This window comes from Medicago sativa, chromosome 3, assembly GCF_051527215.1.
Source record: "Medicago sativa cultivar Bolivia chromosome 3, Bolivia_mono, whole genome shotgun sequence".
Lineage (NCBI taxonomy): Eukaryota > Viridiplantae > Streptophyta > Magnoliopsida > Fabales > Fabaceae > Medicago > Medicago sativa.
The window spans coordinates 8,879,245-8,902,573 of NC_140751.1; the positions used below are offsets into that span (position 1 = coordinate 8,879,245).

Consider the following 23,329-nt stretch of genomic DNA (forward strand, 5'->3'; position numbering starts at 1 on the left):
CTACAATGTAACTACCGATAATCATGCTCTAAGAGAATCACCAATGGAGATGATCTAAGTAGCTCACTTTACGTAGCTTATTTGTCATACGGCAGACTCTATTGTGTCATGTCAAATTTATATAATCCACAATGTTTTTACTTCAATGGTACATACTTTAAGCAACTCATAACGTATGGTAGCTTATTTATTTATTTTTTTGGTTGATTGCAAGGATAATAAATTATATATTTGTCTAGAACAGTTACTTAAATAAGGTATTTTGCAATTTTTTTTATGTAACTCGGATTGGCACGTAGAAGTGCTCCATTGGAAAAAAAAATTGTGGAAAGGTTGCATGTATATAGTGTCTTGAAACTCAATGATGAAATCTTTGTTGAAGATGCTCTAAGAATTTATATATGGATCTCATAATTCATACAAGGGCGAGTCTGCTTCAACAAAAAATTGTCTTTAATTACTAGTTAACTCATTTAGGACGTATAATTTAAACTTAACGACTCACCAACGAATATCGGTGTGATATGAAATTATTTTTTATCTTTTTTGTAGATAGACAAAATCACAATAGTAATTGAAAACTTAAACACAAAACTCAAGGATCTAGGGTTTAATCATTTATATATTAAATATATGTCATTGTTTTTTTTCTTCCTTGGTTATTAAATACTCCTATGTCATTGCTTTTTTAAATAAAATAGATGTCATTGTTGATGCCTAGAGCATATCAATCAGGCTCTAAAAAATATTTGGTTGACGTTGTTCTTAAGTGATTTGCAACCTGGATGGAAACACACATTTCAATTTTCTTATGAATATATATATATATATATATATATATATATATATATATATATATATATATATATATATATATATATATATATATATATATATATATATAGCATGTGATGTCACAGTTTTCCATGGGAAACATCGTTGGATAAGATGCTGATACCTTATATAATATATATGTTGACCTAAATCATTCTTCAGATAAATTACGGAGGTTTATTGAGTACAACATTGATTAAAGTGTCTCAACATTGATTTGATCGATCATATGAAGCTGGGTTCGAATTTCTTAGATTTTAATTAGTCTTATAGATGAAAAAACATATAGTTAAAAGGGAAAAACTCACTAAAATGACCACCCAAATTCTTCAATATTGACAAGGTCAATGAATACTTTAGATTTATAAATTATAAAATGTTAAAAAAATTGAATCAAAAGGATCTGTTACTTATTTTGGTAGAGGATCTGATGCTTTTATTTTGCTAATAAGGATTCGATACCTTTGTACTATATTGATAATTTCAGTTGTATAGTCTTGATCTATTTAAATAAATTATCAATACCAAGGAATCAAAAATATCAAATATTTCCATGATGAAAACATAGATCATTCACATCAGAGTTCCACATTTTAGGTGATAGGTTTAGTCTAACGCCCACTTTGATATTTAATTATTTTTATTAAGTTAGAATCTATTTATGTGATTTATTTATATATATGAGGTGTTAGTATTTTATTATGTGACATTATTCTATTATTTATTAGAATATGAGAATTATTAGTGTAAGTAGAATTGGATGTTAGAATAGAAAGAAGAAAGAGTTATTGGGCCTAAACAGATTTAGGAAGAGTATTTAGTATTATAAATAAGGAAGCTTTGGTTAGAAAGAGTTTTTATGTTAAACCGTTTTTTGAAAAAAAGGAGAACAAGGAGAGAAGAGAAGAGAAGACAAAGAGAAGAGAGAAGGGGCTGCATCGATTGTTAAGGTAAGGGTGAGACTAGCATTGAATACTATTATGTGTATGATTATAATGATTAGATTTAACGAGTTGTAGGAAGAGTTTGTGAGGATTGAGGAATTAGGGTTTTAAGTGAAGAATTGAGGATTAACCGATGAAAAGTTGTTAGATTGATGTAGAAACTGTGTACAGACCTTAGATAATCCATAGGATGATTATTGGATGTAGTTTTGAGGTTAGAACCATGGAATTGGGTGAGATGTCGGTGAGTTTAAGAATTAGGGTTTAACAATTGTAATAGGTTGTTAATAGATTTGAGAACCCTTTGAATTTGCATACAGTAGGTTGATGAATGATTAGTGTTCTAATGATAGGGTAATCATAGGGTAATGATTAGGGTCAAGTTTGGAGAGTATTGGATCGAAAACGGAGTCGAAAAGATTTCCCCAAGGCGAAATCGCAGCTGAACTGCGATTTTGCTGTCAGTGTGCAAAACGCATTTTTATTGTCTCAGTTTGACAAGTTTAAGTTCCGAACTGGGTTTAGGTGTAAACACGAAAGTTGTAGGTATGGATGTTAGTTTTCTAATGTCATTGGTCTGGTGTCAAAATGATTTATAGAACTTGAGTTATGATCAAATTACTGCACGTAGGTCACAGTGAATTTTTATGGACTTTCTGCACAACTTTTCCTAATTTAAAACGAAAACTGGTATTGATCGGTACAGAATTGGCCTTTGGTGTAAACATGAAAGTTTTAGATAATTTTGTTAGCTTTCCAATGGCTTTGGTTTGACGTGAAAATGACTTTTAGTTTCTAAGTTATGATGAAAATACTCCAAGGAGGTCTTAGCGAAATTGTACGGTGACAACATTCTCTGTTTCATGTTTTTGCGTCTGTTTCACATGTTTCTGTTCTGAATTAGTCTTTGGTATAAACATGAAAGTTGTTGATAGTTGTGATATATTTCCAGTAGCTTTGGTTTGGCATGAAAATATGTTGTGGATAATTTATTATGTTTTTACAAAGATGCATGTTGAATTGTTGATGTTTAAATACGATGTTATATGATGAATTGTTGATGTTTAAATACGATGTTATATGATGAATTGTTGATGTTTGAATATGATGTTATATGATGAATTGTTGAAGTTTAAGCACGATGTTATATGACGTTGTTTATGATTGATGAATATGAAATTATGATGTGAAGTCGTTTTCGTTGTCGTTACCACAGTTGTCGTCAATGTCTTCAAAGTTGTAAGTTGTTTGTCGATGTCGTTGAAGTTGTTAAGTCGTCAAGTCGTTATGAAGTCGTCAAGTTGTTAAGACGTTATGTTGTCAAGATGTTAAGATGTTAAGAAGTTATAAGATGTTCATGATGTTTCTAAGATCTAAGATGTTGAGTCCATGCATACTCATTTAAAGCGACGGGGGCTCAAGCCCTGGAGCATTTGCTCAACCAAAGACGAGGGCTCATACCCTAGGAGTTTTTTCTCAACGACGACAAGGGCTTATGCCCTAGGAGTATATTTATGCTCAACGACGATGAGGTCTTATGCCCTAGATTGGTACCACATGCATTTGCATTTTCATGATGATCAAAGATGGTTTAAGACGTTAAGAGTTGCATAGTCGAGTCTAGATGCATTGTCAAGTCAAGTTGTTAAGTTGTGATGTTTTAACGAATTACTTTGTGATGCCTTTTAGTATGATGCCTTTTAGTGTGATGTTTATGATTATTATGATGATGCTTATGACTAATGTTTGATGATATATGAAGATGTTCATGATTATTATGTCAATGATATGTGATGATGTTTGTGATATTATTGATGACATGTGATGATGTTTATGACTAATGTAGGGAGAGTAATGATACTAGTTAATGAAGTTTAAGATGTTAGATATAATTATTAAATTATATGCTTAATATTATTGTTTTGTGAATCTCACCCCTTCTGCTTATAAATGTTGCTCTTCGTATAGGTAACTTGCAGGTAATCAAGATTAGGCGTGGTCGTGAGTGGACTCCTCACAAGTGTGTCCTTAGGTGCTCTGATACGTAACGGGATGGGAATTTTGACACTGTTTTCTATTCCTTACGTATTGTTTTAAGAGATTTATAATGAAGTTGTTGGATTTGAACTAATTATTATGTTTTAGACTATTTATGAGACTTTTATGATGAGACCTTCGTGCCAAAGACTATTTTAGATGATGAATAATTCCGCTGCAAAGTATTAATTAATTGTTGATTGAATTTCGAAGGATAAATATTAATTTATTCCATTTATGATTTTTAAGAAATGTGACATTCCGTTTTGTGATGAAAAACTCCGATAATTGTTATGAAATTTTTACTTTGGGAAAACGGGGTGTTACATTTAGTACATACATATCACTCATTTTATAATTTCTTTATGAACAGTTTTTTTTTATATTTTATTTTATGAAATTATGATTTTGATTAAAAGTATAGAAATAGATGTGTGTGATAACAAACAAAAACTGAACTTTCAGCTATTTGGAAGGGTCTTCAATTGACGTGGGATCTTGGTTACAGGTCAAATATCATGGAATCTGACTCTCAAGGAGCTTTGGATCTTAATGTTCATACTAAACAAAATGATTTTCATACCCATGCAACTTTGTTTTCTCTCATTAGGAAACTTTCTTCTCTACCATGGGCTGTCTCATTTAGTCATACTTTGAGAGATAGGAATGAATGTGTTGACTGGTGGTCAAAATTTGGTGCAACTAATATCGACTTCTTGAAGATTTGGACTTCTCCTCCTCCTCAATTGGATATCATCCTACACTTGTGGATACCTTTAAGGTATTTAGGCAGCGGATTGACTAGTTTGTTTTTCTTGTCTTTTAATCGAAGTCAAATTTTTATTAGTTAATTTAATTTTGGGTTAATTATGTTTCTAGTCCCTATAAAATAGCGACCTTGTAAGTTTAATCCTTACTTAATTTTAATAGCATTTTTAGTCCCTAATTTTGTTTTTTTGCCCTGAGTATTAGTCCCTACTCAATTCAAATTTGTTTAATTTATGCTTAAACTCTTAAATTTTTGAACAATTTTTTGCAGACATGTTTAGAACATTACTAAAAGTTCCTCCGCAAAATTTGATTTCTACATCCAGATTTTATTACTTTTTATCTTTAACTTTTGTGGTTTTAAAATATTCATATTTAATTCATTTCATGTCTGAAAATTCTAAATTTTAGTAAACGAACCTTTCATAGTGTTCTAATCTTGTCTCAAAAAAATCGTTCAAAAATTTAAGAGTTTAAGGATAATTAATCAAACTTTGTTTTAGCAGGGACTAAAATTATAAGTAAATTTTTTTTATAGGGACTAAAAATGCTATTAAAATTAAGTAAGGACTAAACTTACAAGGTCGCTATTTTATAGGGACTAAAAACATAATTAACTCTTTAATTTTTGTTTTGAAAGTAGTAATATTGTCTCTCCCATGTTTGATTGTCTTTTTTTAAGTTGATAAAAATCAAAATTTCCCCAAAAATATTTAAATTTATGGCTAAACACATTTTTTTTTGGTAGTATGGCTAAACACATTTTTATTAATTAAACATATTTTTTATGACTATGTTGATACGTTAATATTAAAAGGGTTAAATATGTTTCTGGTACCTATAAAATTGGGACCTTTTAAGTTTAATCCTTACTTAATTTTAATAGTTCTTTTAGTCCCTAAAAGATAATTCTGAAATCAGTATCAGTCTCTACTCAATTCAAATTTGTTTAATTTATACTTAAACTCTTAAGTTTTCGAATAATTTTTTGCAAACGTGTTAAGAACAATACTAAAAGTTCCTCCGCAAAAAATTATCGAAAAATTTGATTTCTACATTCATATTTTGTTACTTTTATCTTTAATTTTTGTCGTTTAAAAAAAATCATATTTGATTCGTTTCATGTTAAAAAATTCTAAATTTTAGTAAATGAACCTTTCAAAGTGTTATAAATTTGTCGCAAAAAAATCGTTCAAAAATTTAAGAGTGCAAGAATAATTAAACAAACTTTATTTTAGCAGGGACTAAAATTATAAGTAATTTTTTTTTGTAAGGACTAAAAAAACAATTAAAATTAAGTAACGACTAAACTTAGAAGTTACCAAATTTATAAGGACGAAAAACATATTTAACTCACGTTAAAAATATGAAAGTATAAAAAAATGAATTTACCGTGGATAATCAAAAAAAGAGAAGTCTCTCTCTACAGGTAAATCCAATTCCATAAATTATCTCTCTACACACACAATACCTTGAATTAACCTTTATCCATCCATCAATGCCTCTCTCTGCTAAACTTCAACCTCATTTCAATTCTACACCCCTCTCTCATCAGGTATTCCCAATCCCTTTTTTCTCCTTCAATTTTCATTCTTTTCATTCATTCCATCACAAATTTATAATCTTTTCCGTTTTTTTCTATCTGGGTATGTCTCAAGTTTCTGTTACAACGCTTCAATTGCTTCTCAACGAGAAAATGCAGTACCCTTTTCATGCACAATCACTTGCCTCAGCTCCACAGTAATAATACCAATTTGTTCCTCAGCCTTCATACAAAACCTTGCTCAAGTAACACCAATGACAATGTAAGTAGTTATAATACTTTTTTCTTGCACTAAATGTGTTAGTTTTTGTATTTTTTTTAGAATTAAATAGAGTAAATAGTGATTTTGGTTCCTGAATGTGTGAGGCGATGCACCGTTATTACAGTCTTTGAATATATCAAAATTGCAAGTGTGTCTCTTTAGTTAATCATATTTTATTCGTGTCTTTTGTTAGTCATTTTGGTCTCAAATCTGTTTTTTGTTCGTCAATCTGAATGTGTGAGGCGATACCACTCTTGTTTATTTTATGGACTAAATTGACCAACAAAAAACACATTTGAGGACTAAATTGACTGTCTAAAAACATGTTTACGGACTAAAATGACTAATGAAAGAGACATTTTTGGATGTGTTTGCAATTTCGATACATTCAGGAACCAATGTGACTGCCAGTTACAATTGTAGGGACCAAAATGGTGGTTTGCCCGTTTTTAGTTTGTATGAATTTTAATTTTTGTTTTTAGTCCTTGTACTCAATTTATAGTCTAAAATCTCTAGAGTACTGAAAGCATGCGGTATATGTGATTTGTAGGACAGAAAAGTCGATACAGGAACTAGAAACAAAATTTAAGATAATTATAGGGACTTGAAAAATATTGAACCCTTATTTTTATGTTGATTTCTTTCCTATCTATCTTTAGTTGCTAACAAATTGGAATATTAGAGAAGGTTGCTTTGGCACATTTAAGCTCAAGTTCCCTGCACTTACTTTGGATATAGTTGCTTAGTTAAACCTTAGCTATGAAAGCAATCACAGAATTGTTTGGTACTAACTGAGATATCAGAAAAACAGGGAAAGTTTCCTATGTATTACACAAAGTTATTGTTTGAGAGTCTCATTTCGGTGATATCTGGTCTGACCTGAAAATATGTTTATATAAGTGGATGCCATCCCCTCACCTTACAGGACGGTTTTGTGAGGTTGAATTAAGTCTATCTATCCTAAATTCTAATAGTTATTATGGAAAATGAACTACTGATCCGTCTATGTGGAATGTAAATTTAGCATGAAACACACAACATATCTTGGATTGAAAACTGGAACATACAACAGCACAAATCTCAATTTAAAATGCCTTGGTTCTGTCGTACAAAGGACAAGGATATAGAGGGAAATGTTTATCGTAGGACCCTAGCAGGGTGGACGAAATAGAGGAATGCTTCAAGTGTGACTTGCAATAGAAAAGCATCACTTAAGTGTAAACAAAATTACGACACCGCTATAAGACATGAAATGTTGTATTAGACCTAATGTCAGGCATTAAAAACTAAACAACAGTGTAAACATAGTATCAGAAAGATGAGAATGTTAGGTAGGATACGTTGTCACACAAGACCAAATAGAGTTAGGAATGCAATTATTAGAGATAGCTCCCACTCCAGAAAAGATGTTAGAATCTCGTCTTAGGGGGTCTAGATGTGTGGGGAAGATCTACAGAACCACAGGTAAGGAGGGTTGACATTGAGAATAATAGTCCTATAGTTAGAGGTAGAGAAAATCCAAGAAAACTAAAAGTCTAATCATTAAGAAAGATTTAAAGGTAAGCACGCATCTTTTAACTAATGTGTGATAGGAAATTATGGAGTCATCTAATCCATTAGTCAACTCCATCTAATTGGATAAGGCTTAGTTATTGTTGTTGTTATGACAGTTGGTTTTACACGTGATCTTGTTTGAAAAAATTGGCAAAGTTTTATATTTTTTTTTTCTTTCTTCAGCAGTTATATAGTAGTTATATATAATGGTAAAAATTGAAGTCCATAAGATAGATGCTATGACGCATTGACATAGACATGGACACTGAACATGACACTCACATGTCAACACCGTAATAATTTGAGAAAATAAAATAAATGAATTTAATCGCATGTGTCGGTTTCATGTCTATGGTGGACAATGGCACATGTGAGACACCCTTTCAATCTGAAACATTAGAGCTACATAGATAAGATGTATTCTAGACGAATGTTTTAGCTCGGAATTCAAAATATGTATGATCCTTAAGAAAATGTATTTTTTGTTGAGAAAACTAGGGAATGAAAATCCTTAATTTCTTTTATTTTTTGACAATTTCGTCCACATTACTAATATAATCCATGATTATTTATCTGTATTCCCTTTGATTGTTTATATTTTTATTAATTGAACTATTATTTTGTTTCTCATTGGTGTAAGGTCAGGCATATGAGCTATCAGATTCAAGCAACCATGAAGGTATGTGATTTGTTCTATTTTCTAGAAGTGTGAAGTAAATGAGTGTGAGTTCTGTTTACTTAAGTTGTTCCAATTCTAATGACTTTCAATTTTCAATTGTTTTTGTTCTCTTTCAAAAGTTTTAATTTTCTAAGATTGCATTTATTTGGAGAAACTTCCGTCTCATTAGGATTAAATTTCCATTGGTTGAATGTGAATATAGAGTGAAATGTTAAATTATACTGACAAGGGAAAAATAATCAGGAAGTTCATTAAATTGATTTATGGATGTTTTTATTGATCCCTGGTGTTGTCTAGCTCTTACATTAAAGTTTTAAGTATCATACTTGACAGCTGCAAGATACTTTTAGGTTCAGCAGAAAGTGAAGAGAGTAAGAAAGGAGACTCACTATCAATCAACAAGTATGCACAACTTTCCCTATAATATATTTTCATTATTTTCTAGAGACTAAAATAGTTGATTTTCATTATTTGATGATGATGGTGATGTTTGCATATTTGTGCATTTACTTTATCCTGCCCCTTACATATGATGCAAGTTTATGAAGAATAATTGGTTTTTGACTATCCTAACTGAGATCATCTAAATTTAAAAACTAATTACTTTTTCAGTTTTTTTCATAACATGGAAATGATTTTTTCTTTCGTTATCTTGACTGGGATGGAGATGAGTGACGGGACTAATCATTTGATACCTTTTTATTTTTCATATTACCACTTTCACTTTGTCATCATGGAGAAAAATAGTAGAGTTGATATGCTCTTTACTGTATTGCATTAATACAAACCATGAAGGCTGAATGTGTATTATAATTACGTATCAGCATGACAGGATACAGATATGACGATATTGGGAATTTTGTGAAATTCAGGATACAATACGGCTCCTTGGATCATTACTTGTGATTGTGAAAATAGTTATAGGTTTCGCCTACAGCATAATATATTCGCACTCTATATGTCATGATGTCAACAAAAACCTCCTTGTAGGAGTTAAGGACTGTAAAAAAATGGAGTCCAAGGAGTGTCGAGTAGTTTCTCAAAGTATCATAAAAAAACTAGAAATTAAGGAAAAAAATTGAAGACTTTCGAGACAGGTATCAGGAGGTTCTTGAGGAGTATTGGTGGCAAATACGTTATACTTTTCCTAATTTGGAGAATTTAGGCTTCGTAGATAGTTGATCTCGTTGTCAACTCAAAATCATTGATATTCTAGATAATTAATATTCTAAAAAAGATGGAAATTAAGTTTCTTGCATCCAATTTGGCTGATATATTTGTAATAAAAAAACTATAGCCTGCTTTGATTTGTTTAATATGTCAGGATCATGAAGAAACTAAAGAGATATGGAGTTTCTGGAATCCTATCCTATGGACTTTTGAATACCGCATACTATCTCACAACATTTCTTTTTGTGTGGTATGTGAACAATTGTGCCTCTTACTTAGCAATCTGGTTTTCCTTTATGCAATCCTATCCTTTTTTTCTCTGTTTTCTTTGTTAAATCTGTTGCATTGAGCTTTTTGTCTTTCCTTTATGCACCATTTGATAGCATGCCTTGTTCACTATTCTTGGTACTTTCCAAGTTATTCCAAAGTCACTGAACCTAGGAATATGCTGTATGCTTATTCAGTGTTTGCCAATCCCAAATCGCAGAAAATAGAGGTTCATTCAAATTCCGCTATGCAACAGTGATATAGGACCGCTATTTGACAACAGTTTGTACTAAATAGTGTATCGTGGAACAAAAGGAATTTGTTCAAATTTACCTATAGTATAGTGCCATAGCGTCCTATTTAACAACGCTGTGTTTGTTAGGTTTTATATTGCTCCAGCACCTGGAAAGATCGGTTATCTTGCAGCTGTAGAAAGGTAAGTACATATTCCTGTTAGCATCATCACTTATGGCTTGTTGGTTTGAAGTTTAACAAAAAACAGTGATGTAGATTTCTCAAATTGATGGCGATGGTCTGGGCTGGTAGTCAAGTCACAAAGCTTCTAAGAGCCGCCGGGTGAGCTGCCTGAACCAGTTTACAGTGTTAACTGTGTAATGCACTTAGATTTTATTTTGTGACCCAAGCCTAAAATTCTGTAAGCCTTATTGTAGAAACTTTATTTTTTTATATTTTGATTCCTGCAAAACTGAAAGAATTTTTTTTTTTTTTTTTGACTATGGTCCCCACAAAATTTATTTGTTTTTAATCTCTCAAAGATTAAAAAGGACTGCCAAGCGGCGAGGGACTATAAACAGTCTATTTTTACTAATATAAGATTAAAAACGAATAAATATTTATAAGAATCAAATGCATGTTTAACCCTTTATTTTAATATAGTTAGAAATATTGTACCTTCATCATTCCAACTGGTTTGTAACATTCTGATAAACTTTCTGAATAACATCATGACAGCTTTTAAAATTGCTATGCTTCTATGTGATCAATGCTGTTAAAGTTCTTTATACACCGATCTTTATGTTCCTCACTTAAAATAACTGTCGCAAATTATTTGAAGGGGTGCAAAAGAAACCGTCTCTTTGATAAAAAAAAGTGTTTGTGAGAGGAACAGTATTTGTTTCACTGCACCTAAGTTTTATCCTTTAACTTTCCTAGTTGTCATTATGTTTGTTGTTTGCATCTGTCTGCATCAGAAAAACCTCTTTTGTACAATGACAACCATTTCAAACAATGGACTTACTTCTTATGCAGAGCATTGGCACTTGCACCTATTGTTGACAGAGGATTGTCCTGGTTTACTGATAAGTTTAAGTTTCAATCACAAGGGAAGGTAACTTATAGCAATACCTTTTTTTATATTGATTTTTGACATTTGTCACTTTTTTAATGTTTTGTTCTGAGTTATTTAATTTGACAATATTCAGGCTTTCATGGCAATAGTTGGATTCTGTTTTGGATTGGCCCTCATTGTATTTTTGGTCATCACACTACTTTGGGCATGAATACCATTTTTCTACATATTTGAGAGGATATCCAAATTCCATCATCAATGCAAATGTATAAATGTCTATTATCCCCTAAATTTCTTCTCTAAAACATGTTCTTGAATTGTGTTTTGTGTTTGTTACTTATGACCGCCTTTGCAAAATTGTAGTTCATTCGTGCATGTATATAAGCTCCTTCCATCATCTTCACAGATGACTTTACGATCAAAGTAGTGGTGATTGAGTATTTTAGATACTATTTGAGTCAGTGCCTTATAGGCTATTTACACGTTCCAATATTGCGAGACACTGAAAAATGTTGTGTTTGGAAACACTTTTTTGCCGTGGAGTTGTGAGTTTGAACTAAAACTACACTTTGGCGTGTTGGCTTACCACTCTGCAATTGGACACTCGTTTTCAAACGCAATATTCATTGGCATAGATGTGGGTCAATTGGTTCTTGGTAGAGAAACAAACACACTATTAGTCCTTCGAACGCTACTTTTGTGTGTACATAGCTATGTGCATTTATCAACAAAAAAACTATATGTGAATTTTTTAGAGTTTGTGTCAAGTTTGATTATGAATGGCTAATGTATGGTAAGTTAGTTCTTTTGATGTTCTAGTTTCGCTCATGACAAATGAAGCTTACAAAAGTTTTTCCTACTTTTCTGTTCCCTTTTATTTCCAAGCTAGTAACAATTCAATTGTTACTGAAACTATCAGCAAAATTAGTGTGCACTTAAAAGAGTACATACTATAAGTTGGTTTGTAAAAAATTTCAACAAGCACTTATTGAGATGATCCACAAAATAAAATGAGTTTCTGCATTATTTTACCTTAAATATTTCATAAGTTTTCTTTATGAATATCAATAAATTTACAAGAACTATTGAAAAAACTAATATTTATATCAGTTGTGAAGTTTCGATAAGCTTAATTTGATTAAAAATGGTCCTATGTGGATACAAGTTGCACCCAAGCTTTTTATTTACATGTTGGCAGATAATGCTATCTACGATTGTGAACTGCTAGAGTCTAGTTAATTCAAATTGATACTATAAGGGTCTGTTTGGGAGTTAGGAGGGGGATGCGATCTTAAAAGGAAGTAAAAAAAAACAAGGAGAAAGTGGAAAGAATAAAGGGTTTTCGGAGGGGAGGACTTTGAAGGGTATATTTTTTTTCATAAAACAAAATCTTCTTAATTTAGAGGAACTCAAATTCTATTAGTGGAAGATTTCGGAAGGTTTTGAAGAGCATGAAAGAATTCTTAAAATCCAATCTATGTTGGTATAATAATCTTAAAATTAAAAATAAATTAATCATAAACATTCATGTATCGTTCTCTACAACCCACTCTTTTAAAACATATGAAGATTTTTCTATTTCCCTTCTCGCAAAGCCATCCACTCCAACCTCCCAAACAAATCCTAGATGATTAAAGAAACAATGCACACAATAATATCATGAAGTTAAGACTAAACACAATCATGTCAATACATATATATGCACAATTCATTTATTTTACCCAAAAGACTTGTAATTTATTCACTAATAAATAGTTATAACCATAAACACATTGGAAAACAGAAACATAGAATTGTTCCCGTGAGCATAACTCAGTTGGCAGGGACATGTATTATTATATGCAGGAGCAGGGGTTCGAACCCCGGACACCCCATTTATTCACCTTGAAAAAGATGGACTTTTAACCGTTAAACTAATTGACCAAAAAAACAGAAACATAGAAAGAGATAAAATAGAAAATTATATATATGTCAGTCTTAGAGGTTGCCTTGAGCAATCTATGAAGTCAACTTTTGCCAAGGGGGATTTTTGAAGCAAGTAGTTCACTATTCCATCAGGTATGAGTGGAAATGGTTCCAATCCTTCTTTAAATGCTCTTCGTAAATTATCAGCTTCTTTCTTTGAGTGGAATTTTTGATAGAGGAGATGTCCCACTATCAATCCATCTGAATTTGATTCCATTTTCACTTTCAATGAGCTCAAGTTACCCAATGAAGGAAGATCAATCTTCAACAAATCAGGAACTAAGTAGAGAACCTAAGCAATAAGTTCAACAAGTTCAACAAGTTGATCAAATTTTGAAATAAACAAATAGTGATCTTAAGAAGAAAATAAAAATAGCCTATTAACATGTACGCTTAAGGTACCTGAAGAGTAGAGCCAGAGACCGTCAATGACTTTATATTAGGAAACTCTAGTAGCCAGCTGAATAGAAACAATGGAGGCTCCTTTTGATATGGATTTGCATTTGCATAAATATCTACATGTTTAAGAGAAGAAACATCTTTTCCATAGAGTTTCATAGGATTTCCAGTAAAAGCAAACGTACAAATACTTGGAGTACATAGCTCAATTGTGTAGTTTTTGTGAACGATAAACTTATTATACATTGTTAAACTAACAAGGGTCGAATTTGATATGCAAAGGATTTTTGAACCACTCACAGTACAATTGGAAATGAGCAAACTATTCAACTTGTTAAAAGTCGAAAATGGCTCGGCGCGATCATTATTGCTAACACAAAATTCAAAATTTTGTAGTTGCAAGCTAGTCAATGCCGATAAATTGAAAGATTTTGGAAACATTGTTTCATGACCTCCTTTATTGTAAATACAAAGCTTAAGATGTGTTATAGTGTGACATGAAAACATGATAGGTGGAATTTGTGCAATTCCACCAACAACAAAAAGTCCTAACCTTTGGGCATTGTGTGAAACTGCATACTCCACAATCATTTTGAGTATGTCAGGGTGCAAGCGACCAACATCACGCTTAAAATCGAGAGTCTGCAATGAAATAGAGGAATCACGAAGAGATAAAACCTTAGACACAAATTTGGTGAATTTCTTGTAAGTTCGAAAGTCGGTAGAATGCAATACAAGAGCAGGAACGCGTTTCCATAAATCCTTATATCTTGGGGATAAAATGCAAGTTTGAACTGCGTCTTTTGTGTTCAAAAATGAAAGTATGTGAAGGATAACACAATCAGTTAAGTCACTGAGCCTGTCTTTAATTTCACTCTCGCTGAGTTTCACTTTCTTTGTTGTCGGTGGAGTTATTGTTATCTCGCTAGCAGAATTTGACATTATGATTAATACCTAATTAATATACAAAAACAAAACAGGATTATTTTATTAAATTGAAAGAAAAAAGGACAAAAAAGAATAGTTTATGCACAAACAAAATAAACTGTCTAAAAAATTAGAGCATCACATTTACGACAAGAATAGATTGGGTCTGAAAAAATGAACTTCAAATGTTAAAAAAAAAAAAAAAAAAAAAAACATGCATGATATAAAAAAATCAAATGCTATGGATCTAGAAAGTAGATGAAAGAAACAAAATAAGTAGATCTGAAATACCTAAAATATTTGTGACAATTTTTTTTCTTGTGGAACTTCTTTTCATCCACGGATTATTGATATTTTTTTTTTTAATAGAATTTGAAAGCTAGGAGATGATATTTACCCAGACGATTCTATATTTTGATGAGTTTTGAATAGAAGACCATGAGGAGGTTGTACAATGCTTGCAGCCAACCGAGATCGAATCTCAACTAGAGGTAGCCACAAACAGTATTAGCGGCGATGGCTAGGGTTTGGAGAAAAATAGTTGTATCCAATTTTGAGAGAGAGAGAGAGAGAGAGAGAGAGAGAGAGAGAGAGAGAGAGAGAGAGTCGGGGGTATAAATATAAAATGAGAGAAAAATTGGAAAAGGTGGCTGCTCATCAGAGATAAATATTTGAGTTTAAGTGAGAATTAAGGTTAAATTGGAATAAAGGGTTGGGATTAAAATAAAAGGAATTGTTTTCACCTTTTGAGGTGTAGAAAGTAAGTTTCTCGTCTCCATAGAGATTGTGAGTAAGAGGTGGAACGAAAGGTGTCTGCAGGCACCTCCGACGCTCAAATAAGTAATGGAACTGAGAAAGAGTCTGTAAGAAGTGTTGTGGAAAGTGATGTATCCCTTGAGGGTGAAGCAAGTTCACCCTTATATAGGCGCGTGTTGGTCATAACCGTCTCTGGGTTATGCGGAGTATGATTAGGGACGGAGTAGGACACATGTAGGGTGATCCTCGCGCGAGGACGCGCTCTTGTGTGGCACGGTGCACGCAAGCTGGCGTGCTTCCTTTGAGTGCGGAGCCTTAAGGCGGTGTATCTTATGCCACGTGTCGACGTTCGGTTGGTTTTCTGACCGATCCAGAACAAAACCAAACAAATAAATAGATATTCATAAATAAATTATGCATTCTAAAAACCAAACAAATAGATAGATATTCATTTTACTACCCTAATCTTTGTGTTTAATTACTCATCGTAACTAGATACATAAGGAAAAAAACATATGCTAGAACAATTGAAAGGAGATGAAAAACACACCTCGTTGATGTTCCGGTTGCCCGTCTTTTCCTTTCAACTGCCAAGTTTCTGAATGAATTATTTTGGGTGAAAATATGCCTTTAATTAGGCATTTTTTGCACCGGGGTTGCCTTGGATTACTGAGTTTTTTCTCTTGCACGCACACCAAAAAATAGCACAAAGTTGTTTTTTCATGTTGCAGCATGTGTGGGGCAAACGAGACATATTCAAAATAGCTCTCTACTGCAACAATACCACATCATCTACGCTCTTCATTCGTCATAAATTTAGCATGTTCTGATTTCCAGACAAACAACTTGAACTTGTTTGAACCAGGCCAGCTCCAAACCGAGTTAAATAGGGGATCAAGATCAACAGGGTCCAAATCATGCCATTGCAGCAATCGATAGGCCGAATTTAAGCTGAAGGTTTCATCTGATGTATGATTCTAACAGGGAAAACTGCTAGAACCTGCAGGAGGCTTTAATACTGTAATTTTATTACAAACAAATTTAATAGAATATGGAGGAGAGGGGTCTCTAAGAAACCTCGAGCAGTCCAGTTTCTCTAATTGGAGATATTTTACTTGGTCCAAATCATGGCGTTGCAGCAATCGATAGGCCGAATTTAAGCTAAAGGGATTCATCTGATGTAAGATTCTAGCAGGGAAATCTGGTAGGACCAGCAGAAGGAAGGCATTTTATTACAAATGACAGCAGGGAGGAGATCTGTAATGACAGACCAGTTCAAGTTGCCATGGTGGAATAATGGCTCGCAGGGATGTTTATGACAGCAAGAGACATGTCATTATGCAGAGAATAATCCACCCCAGGAACCCATTTAATTGAAAAGACCAGTACTTGTATGTCGCTAATGTGTACAAAGTCCAACAAAACTTACTCTATGATAGAGAATTCATTTCCCTCAGTCTTCAATTCTCTCTCACACAAACCAAAATTTTGTACTATAGGAGTTCTTACCAAAGATGCATAGTGAAAGTATACAAGCAAATTTGAAATATATTATTCATTGTGAGACAACTAACAATGTTAACGTGCAAAAAAGGAACTGGTATAGATTTTCACTGTGGAACAACAATATAAAATGGTCAGAGAGTCAACTAGTTTACAAGGAATCTTTCATGTTTCAAAGATGCAGGTATTCATAGAATTTCATCTGAAAGTTATCAGAAAGCAATACAAAGAATCAAAAGTTGAGGATTTGAGTACCCCTAACCCATTCAGCTAGTGTCATATGGAATCTAACACCTTTCTAAAAAAATTGGGGAAGGGTGTTATTAATTAGTGTGGCACTAATGACTTACAGCCGTCTCCGACGGAATATGAACTCCGTCCCTGGAGGTTAAAAGGTCAGACTGTTACCATTGAGCTGAAATCTCATGGACAGAATCAACACCTCAATCCAACACTAATTATCTTACAACACTGTAATAAAACTAAATGTATACAAAAGTGAATTTTTTTGAGTATAAACCAGGTATCCACTCCACACAATACAACTACAATGACTAACCTCTCAAGCTGAATAGGACCGTATGAGCAGTAAAACTGTCCTGTAAATGATAAGTTTTAGGATATAGAGACAACAAACTTAACTGCTGATAGCTTCATCATTGTGTCCATGTAAACCTTCCACTAATCTCCTCTTGGCAGATTTGCTTCTATAAGACCAAACCTCAAAAGCCTCACTCAAGTCGGGATATCCAACTTCCCTACTTCCGATCCAGTCAGCTAGAATGCCCGCTTGATCGTTTGACGGCAATGTCAATACCAACGACACAATTGCTCCCTCAATGGCCTGACACAAATCTTCATCCATTTTATATGCAAAAGTACTCTCCTCAGAGGCTTTTGAATCCAACAACGGCTTCATCTTGCGAATGTAGGGAAACCACGTTTTTAGCAATTGCACCCGACTCGGAGCCGGAACAATCACACTTCCATAGCTAACTGCTTCCAAAATTTTGCATGTTACTTCTATCAACTTTACTTTCAAGCCCCACCTGACATGTTCAAACTTTTTGTCTTCGATTATCACCAAGATTTTACTAGAAATTGCAATCCAATTAGAAACAAAGATTTTCATCAAATCCATCTTCGGTAGTACATTACACATCCATTCAAGATCAGATACTTTCCTCATTATTGTGTTATCCGCAGCCTCAACCTCGTGGGTAGGATTCAACAGCAATGACGACAAGTCCGTTTCGAACGAATGAATGACATTGTGAACACCCATTCTTACAACAGATTCCACTTCATCATCAGAAATAATGAGTGAAATATCTTCATCTTCTCCTAGCATGTAGTCAACTTGCTCTTGAGCAGAGGTTCTTAGCTCATCACCGAACGGAAAACATGGTACCTCAATTGACACTGCAAACCGAATAGCTGAAACAAACATATCTTTAGCCGCGCTTAAATTAACAGGTTTGCTTCTCATTGTTTTTGACATGTCAGTTTAACTCGATTTCAATCCGGCTTTTAAATTTGAAACTCACTGAATTCATCCAGGAAATACCTTCAACTCCAAGTTTATAACTCCTCTTATCTTTCAACAGCAAAATGTAACTTCTACCTAGGAATACAGCACAAATCAAACTTCAAACAGAATATTTCAAGCTCCAAATAAGTGTAGAACAGAAAATTATAGAATTAGTCAGTGTTGCCAAATAGCGGCGCTGTAGCACTATAGTAGCAGAATTTGACTAATCAGCATTGTTATGAAGCACGGACACTTCTCAGATTAGGCGCCCCGGTGTCAGACACGTGTTGTGTCCGACACCGAGACGACACCGACACATATAACAACACTGAATTATGTGATATTCTCAAATTATTAGCATTGTCTGTGTCTTGTCCAGTGTCTGTGTCCATATCCGTACTTCATACCGAGATATGCTATTTAGTACAAAGTGTTGTCAAATCTGGCCACTCCAAAACATCTTGTCAATGCAATCAAAACACATTTATTCAAAACTAAATAAAGAAACCCACTTGAGAATTGAAAAAACTACTGAAATGGAATAAAATCAAAAGAGCAATGTTATATATCAAGAAAGATTTTATCAAGAAATTGTCCCGAAATTAATGTTAGCCAATAAAATCTCAGCTGACCAGAAATCATGGGGTGGTGAGTGTTATGTATTTTTTTTTTTAAAGGTTAATAAATAAGACTGAAATCTAAGGGTGATTATTCTGTCATGTCATTCTTGAATCTTGATAAAATCATTCTTAATATCTAGCATTTTCCAAATCAAAATAAAGCTGATTTTTTTGAAGTTAAAACTTAAAAGGGTGTTGTAATAAGTAGCTGAAAAAGTGGATTAACAAGTTTAATAACCATTAAATCATTATCAAAACAAATTTATAAACATAAATATTAAACACAGACACAAGTTTAATAATCTTAACATAATCTTAAGATGAGGAATTATTACCATGCAATCTGAGGAACAGAGAAAAGAGGATGCTCCTTAATTTTTATTTTTATTTTTGAGGGAAAGGATGCTCCTTAATTTGATGATGTTGTTCTTGTCTGTCTACTCTGCTTTGAGGTCAAAGAATCCCTGATTATACGGCGTCGTTTTAAGGAATGTGTTTGGTTAAAAAGTAATATGAAGGAAAGAAATGAAGAGAAGGGAAAAGGGTGCTTTTTATGGACCCCATGTCCTATAGTTCAGTTAGTTGCTTGAGCATCTTCAATGTATGGGGATTTTGTAGTTTATAGAATCTGAATCGCGTTTTCAAAGTTTTGGGTGAAAATGAGTTTTTCACATGTTCGTATTATACAATCAGAAAATCCCATTATAACAGGGCGTATTTTTATTTTTTTATTATAAAATTCAAACACTCCATACACATCCCTCTTGTGTCAAGAATTCAAAGAAACTGATTTGGATTATATAATCTGAGCTGTATTAAAAGAAAGATTGAATTTGAGATAGGGATAGTCAGCTTAAAAACTATGCTAACCATCGTATGAAATTGAAAGAAAAAAGGACCAAAAGTATAATTTATGCATAAACAATAAAACTTTGTCTAAAAAATTAGAGCATCTCATTTACGGCGAGAATAGATCGGGTGTGAATAAATGAACTTCAAATGTTCAAAATTTCAAAACTAGATTCCACATCCCCCTCCCCCCATATTGAAGTTAGAGAAAGACTAAAACATGCATGGTATAAATAAAAGAAACCAAATAAATAGATGTGAAATACCTAAAACATGCATGTGTGATATAAAATCAATCTTCTTTCTTGAGAAACTTCTTTCTTCCACGATTTTTTTGATATTTTTCCCTTTTTAACATAATCTAAAAGATAGAAGCTGATGATGCAGAGAAGATAATATTTTTTCCATATGGTTCTATATTTTGATGAGTTTTGATGAGAAGACCGTGAGGAGTTGGTATGGTACTCGTAGCCAACGGATGTCAAATCACGACTAGAGGCAGCCACAAACAGTATTAGTGGCGGCGACTAGGGTTTGGAGAGGAGAGATAAAATGAGAGACAAATGGGCAAATGTGGCTACTCATTAGGGATAAAGGTGAGATTTCAAGTGAGAACTAGTGTTAAAATGGAATGGAGGGTTGAAGTTAAAACAAAATAAAATGAATTGTTTTGCACCATTGGATTAATATGGGAGGTGATGTATGAGGAAGAAGGTGTAGCAATTAGCATCCCAAGTTCATTCAAAACAAGAACAAAAACAAGGAACATCCCAAATAAAAGATTATTCTCCCAATAAAGGAGAATATAAATAAAAGAAGGCCCCTTTAAAAAAAAAAACCTAATCGAACAATAAAAAAAAAATACAACTTTACTTAAAGAAGATTAAAGAAAAGTTATTTATTCTATTAAAGAATTTGAATTTATAATATAACAATATTAAAATATTTAGATCACTGTTTATATATTTGCTTATGATATTTTATTAAGGGTTTTGTTAGAAGCCACCCCATGAAGGTGTCTTTTAGCAATTCACACATTAAGGTGTGATTTCCACTTTTTAGTTATAACTTTGCTAAAAGACATCTTCATAAAAATTAGTTGGTGTCTTTTAACAAATGCTCATAGAATAACTTGCTAAATAAACGGGACAAATAATTGCAATTGATGCATAAAATTATAAATATGTTTGGGAAATTATACACGGGACACAGGGGGCAAATTATATATATGTCACAAATTATATATGGGAGAAGTTATATACCTGACAAATTGATGGTTGAATTTAGATAAGTGTAATAAATCGTTTACCAAATAATAAAGTGTAAGTAGAGGATCGGATCTAAAGGGATTGTTGTTCCAACTAGGCAATTCACGTTACTTATTTGGGAACAATTAAAATAAATAAAAGCAATAAAATAAAGATAAAAGGGGATTTTGCAATTTAGTATGTTTGCAGCGGAGCAAGAGTTTAGAAATAACCTGGTTTTGAATGCAGAATGTTAACGGCGGTTAGGATTCTTTGAATCCCTGTATTCATTTGTTGGAATTAATTAGTGGTCAAACATTATTCAGTTTTTAGCATCTTCTATCTAAGTGATCAGTTCATGGGATTTTACTACCCACCAGCTGTCAAGTTGCACCTACTGGTCACACGGGTTTATATGTGTGGGGTCTTACACTCAGAGGTTTAAGTTCATCGCTCTCCAGCTGTCAGTTGCAACATTCCACTGGACTTTCTACGTGTTTCAGTATTTAGGTTCGTCAATCCTATACTGAGATACACTTACGCTCGCAAAGGTATGTGTAGTTTCTTACTTTCTTAGAGGTATTTGAATCAACAATGGATATTACGGTTCTTAAATTCTCAGTGTCCTAATGGTATCCTTGTCTATTGAATCTTAGAAGGACATCAACATATTCTCCCTCTCGGTAGTTCTACAAACGGGAAGCCCTATCTCGTCTACCTTACCAAGGATGAAAGAAGAATAAAGTTACTATGTTGATTTAAGTCATGAAGTCATTGTGTTTCCCTAATTACCATTAATCGTTATCTTAGTTACTTCCTCATTCGGGTAGGTTTTCACCAATATTAGGTATGCCACCTTCCTAAGTAGTGTTATCTCTAGGTGGTTCGCTTCAGAGGAGACAAATCTTATGCAATAGTAAAATTAAATAGGATTCGAAAAATAACCGAATAAAGAACTTAAATTAAATAATGCAAGAAATAGAATATAGGTTTATATTATAACCCTAGCCTAAAAAGGTTTAGTTACTCATGGTAACTAAAGACAAATTATAAAAGAAATAAAACATATCCTAGAGACTTATAGTGAGGAGAGATACTCCTCCTATGAAGCTCCTAGTGTTTGTCTTCCTCTTAAACCGCTTCGTTCTGAATGAAAAATTATGAATCAGATGAGTGATATTTATATGGAGAGTTTCCACCTGAAGTTGGTCTTAAAAACCGGGCTTTTCCACTTAAAACTCCAAAAAAAAAGCATATCTGGCCCGCTCCCAGCACACATGGGGCACTTTCCTGGTTAATTTTCATGCGCCTGGAGCATGGCAGCATGCTATGGGCGCATGGCATACACTTAGGGCGCATGGCAGCACACTTGGGGAGCATCAATGCAATTTCCCGCATGAAATCTTCTGTTTCTTCGTCTTTTTGGGTGTTTGCTTCCATGTAAGATGGAAAAACAGAATGTATATCTATTGTCCATGACACGATGCGTGTATTGATCCACATATAGTGCCATCCATAACGATGAATTGTGAAGTGCACTACTACTGCCTAAGACGTGGCGTGTAGAAGCTATAATGCATCACACGATTATTGTTCCGGAGAGTTAGGGTTTTACACGCCTATAAATACAGAGTCCTAGCCTCACTTGAAAAATGCACTCTAACGACGAGAGAAAGGCGAAACCGCGATTTAGGAAGGTTGTTAGCGATAGGAAACATCCCGAAGGTGAGGAATCGACCAACGATGATTATGATTCATGTATTTCTTTTCATATACTTTTATTTATGTTTAGAATAACATGAGTAGTTAAACTCCTAGGGTTATATCATGTAGATAAACCTCTTTGTAGTTACATGAACTATGTAATCTATTGGTCTATCTGAATATAACTACTCTATTCCTGTTTTCATTTGTTTATAACTCGTTCTTAATGCTTTTTGTGCGTCTACAGATGTCCATGAAATGATCCAATCTCAACTGAGCACTAACCCCAACTGTTGGATATGCACTCGTTATTATTCGTTCTAACTATAATAATTGTTCTTATTTAATTTTTTTTTTCCAATTAAACACGTTCCTGAAAGTCGTCATGAAGTCCACATGACTTGATACGATCCGTCAAATTGAAGTCTACTATCATATTATCAAAATTAAATTCATTGTGT

The 23,329-nt window shown here is 33.1% G+C and overlaps 3 protein-coding genes across 10 annotated transcripts; 1 reads left to right on the forward strand and 2 right to left on the reverse strand.

Moving 5' to 3' along the window:
* The first annotated feature begins 5,976 nt into the window (after positions 1 to 5,976).
* Positions 5,977 to 11,790, forward strand: LOC146935473 (Gag-Pol polyprotein/retrotransposon). 2 transcript variants are annotated; one of them, XM_085750658.1, is made up of 9 exons: positions 5,977 to 6,138; positions 6,242 to 6,388; positions 8,588 to 8,621; positions 8,972 to 9,023; positions 9,946 to 10,041; positions 10,441 to 10,494; positions 10,569 to 10,634; positions 11,328 to 11,406; positions 11,501 to 11,790. In XM_085750658.1, the coding sequence occupies exons 1-9, from the start codon at positions 6,082 to 6,084 to the stop codon at positions 11,576 to 11,578; spliced, it is 663 nt and encodes a 220-aa protein (XP_085606784.1). In that variant the 5' UTR covers positions 5,977 to 6,081; the 3' UTR covers positions 11,579 to 11,790. The 2 variants fall into 2 exon arrangements, with proteins under 2 accessions (XP_085606784.1, XP_085606785.1); XM_085750659.1 differs by having other exon boundaries at positions 8,981 to 9,023.
* A 1,248-nt stretch (positions 11,791 to 13,038) lies between these two features.
* LOC146935474 (putative F-box/FBD/LRR-repeat protein At1g78760) lies at positions 13,039 to 19,507 on the reverse strand. 6 transcript variants are annotated; one of them, XM_085750663.1, is made up of 4 exons: positions 19,404 to 19,507; positions 15,965 to 18,537; positions 13,735 to 14,685; positions 13,039 to 13,624 (listed from the first exon to the last, which is right to left on the reverse strand). In XM_085750663.1, the coding sequence occupies exons 3-4, from the start codon at positions 14,671 to 14,673 to the stop codon at positions 13,328 to 13,330; spliced, it is 1,236 nt and encodes a 411-aa protein (XP_085606789.1). In that variant the 5' UTR covers positions 14,674 to 14,685; positions 15,965 to 18,537; positions 19,404 to 19,507; the 3' UTR covers positions 13,039 to 13,327. The 6 variants fall into 6 exon arrangements, with proteins under 6 accessions (XP_085606789.1, XP_085606787.1, XP_085606788.1 ...); XM_085750661.1 differs by having other exon boundaries at positions 15,965 to 18,541; XM_085750662.1 differs by having other exon boundaries at positions 13,735 to 18,537.
* Positions 17,081 to 19,507, reverse strand: LOC146935475 (BTB/POZ domain protein). 2 transcript variants are annotated; one of them, XM_085750667.1, is made up of 2 exons: positions 19,404 to 19,507; positions 17,081 to 18,537 (listed from the first exon to the last, which is right to left on the reverse strand). In XM_085750667.1, the coding sequence occupies exon 2, from the start codon at positions 18,416 to 18,418 to the stop codon at positions 17,555 to 17,557; it is 864 nt and encodes a 287-aa protein (XP_085606793.1). In that variant the 5' UTR covers positions 18,419 to 18,537; positions 19,404 to 19,507; the 3' UTR covers positions 17,081 to 17,554. The 2 variants fall into 2 exon arrangements, with proteins under 2 accessions (XP_085606793.1, XP_085606792.1); XM_085750666.1 differs by having other exon boundaries at positions 17,081 to 18,541.
* Positions 19,508 to 23,329: the final 3,822 nt, after the last annotated feature.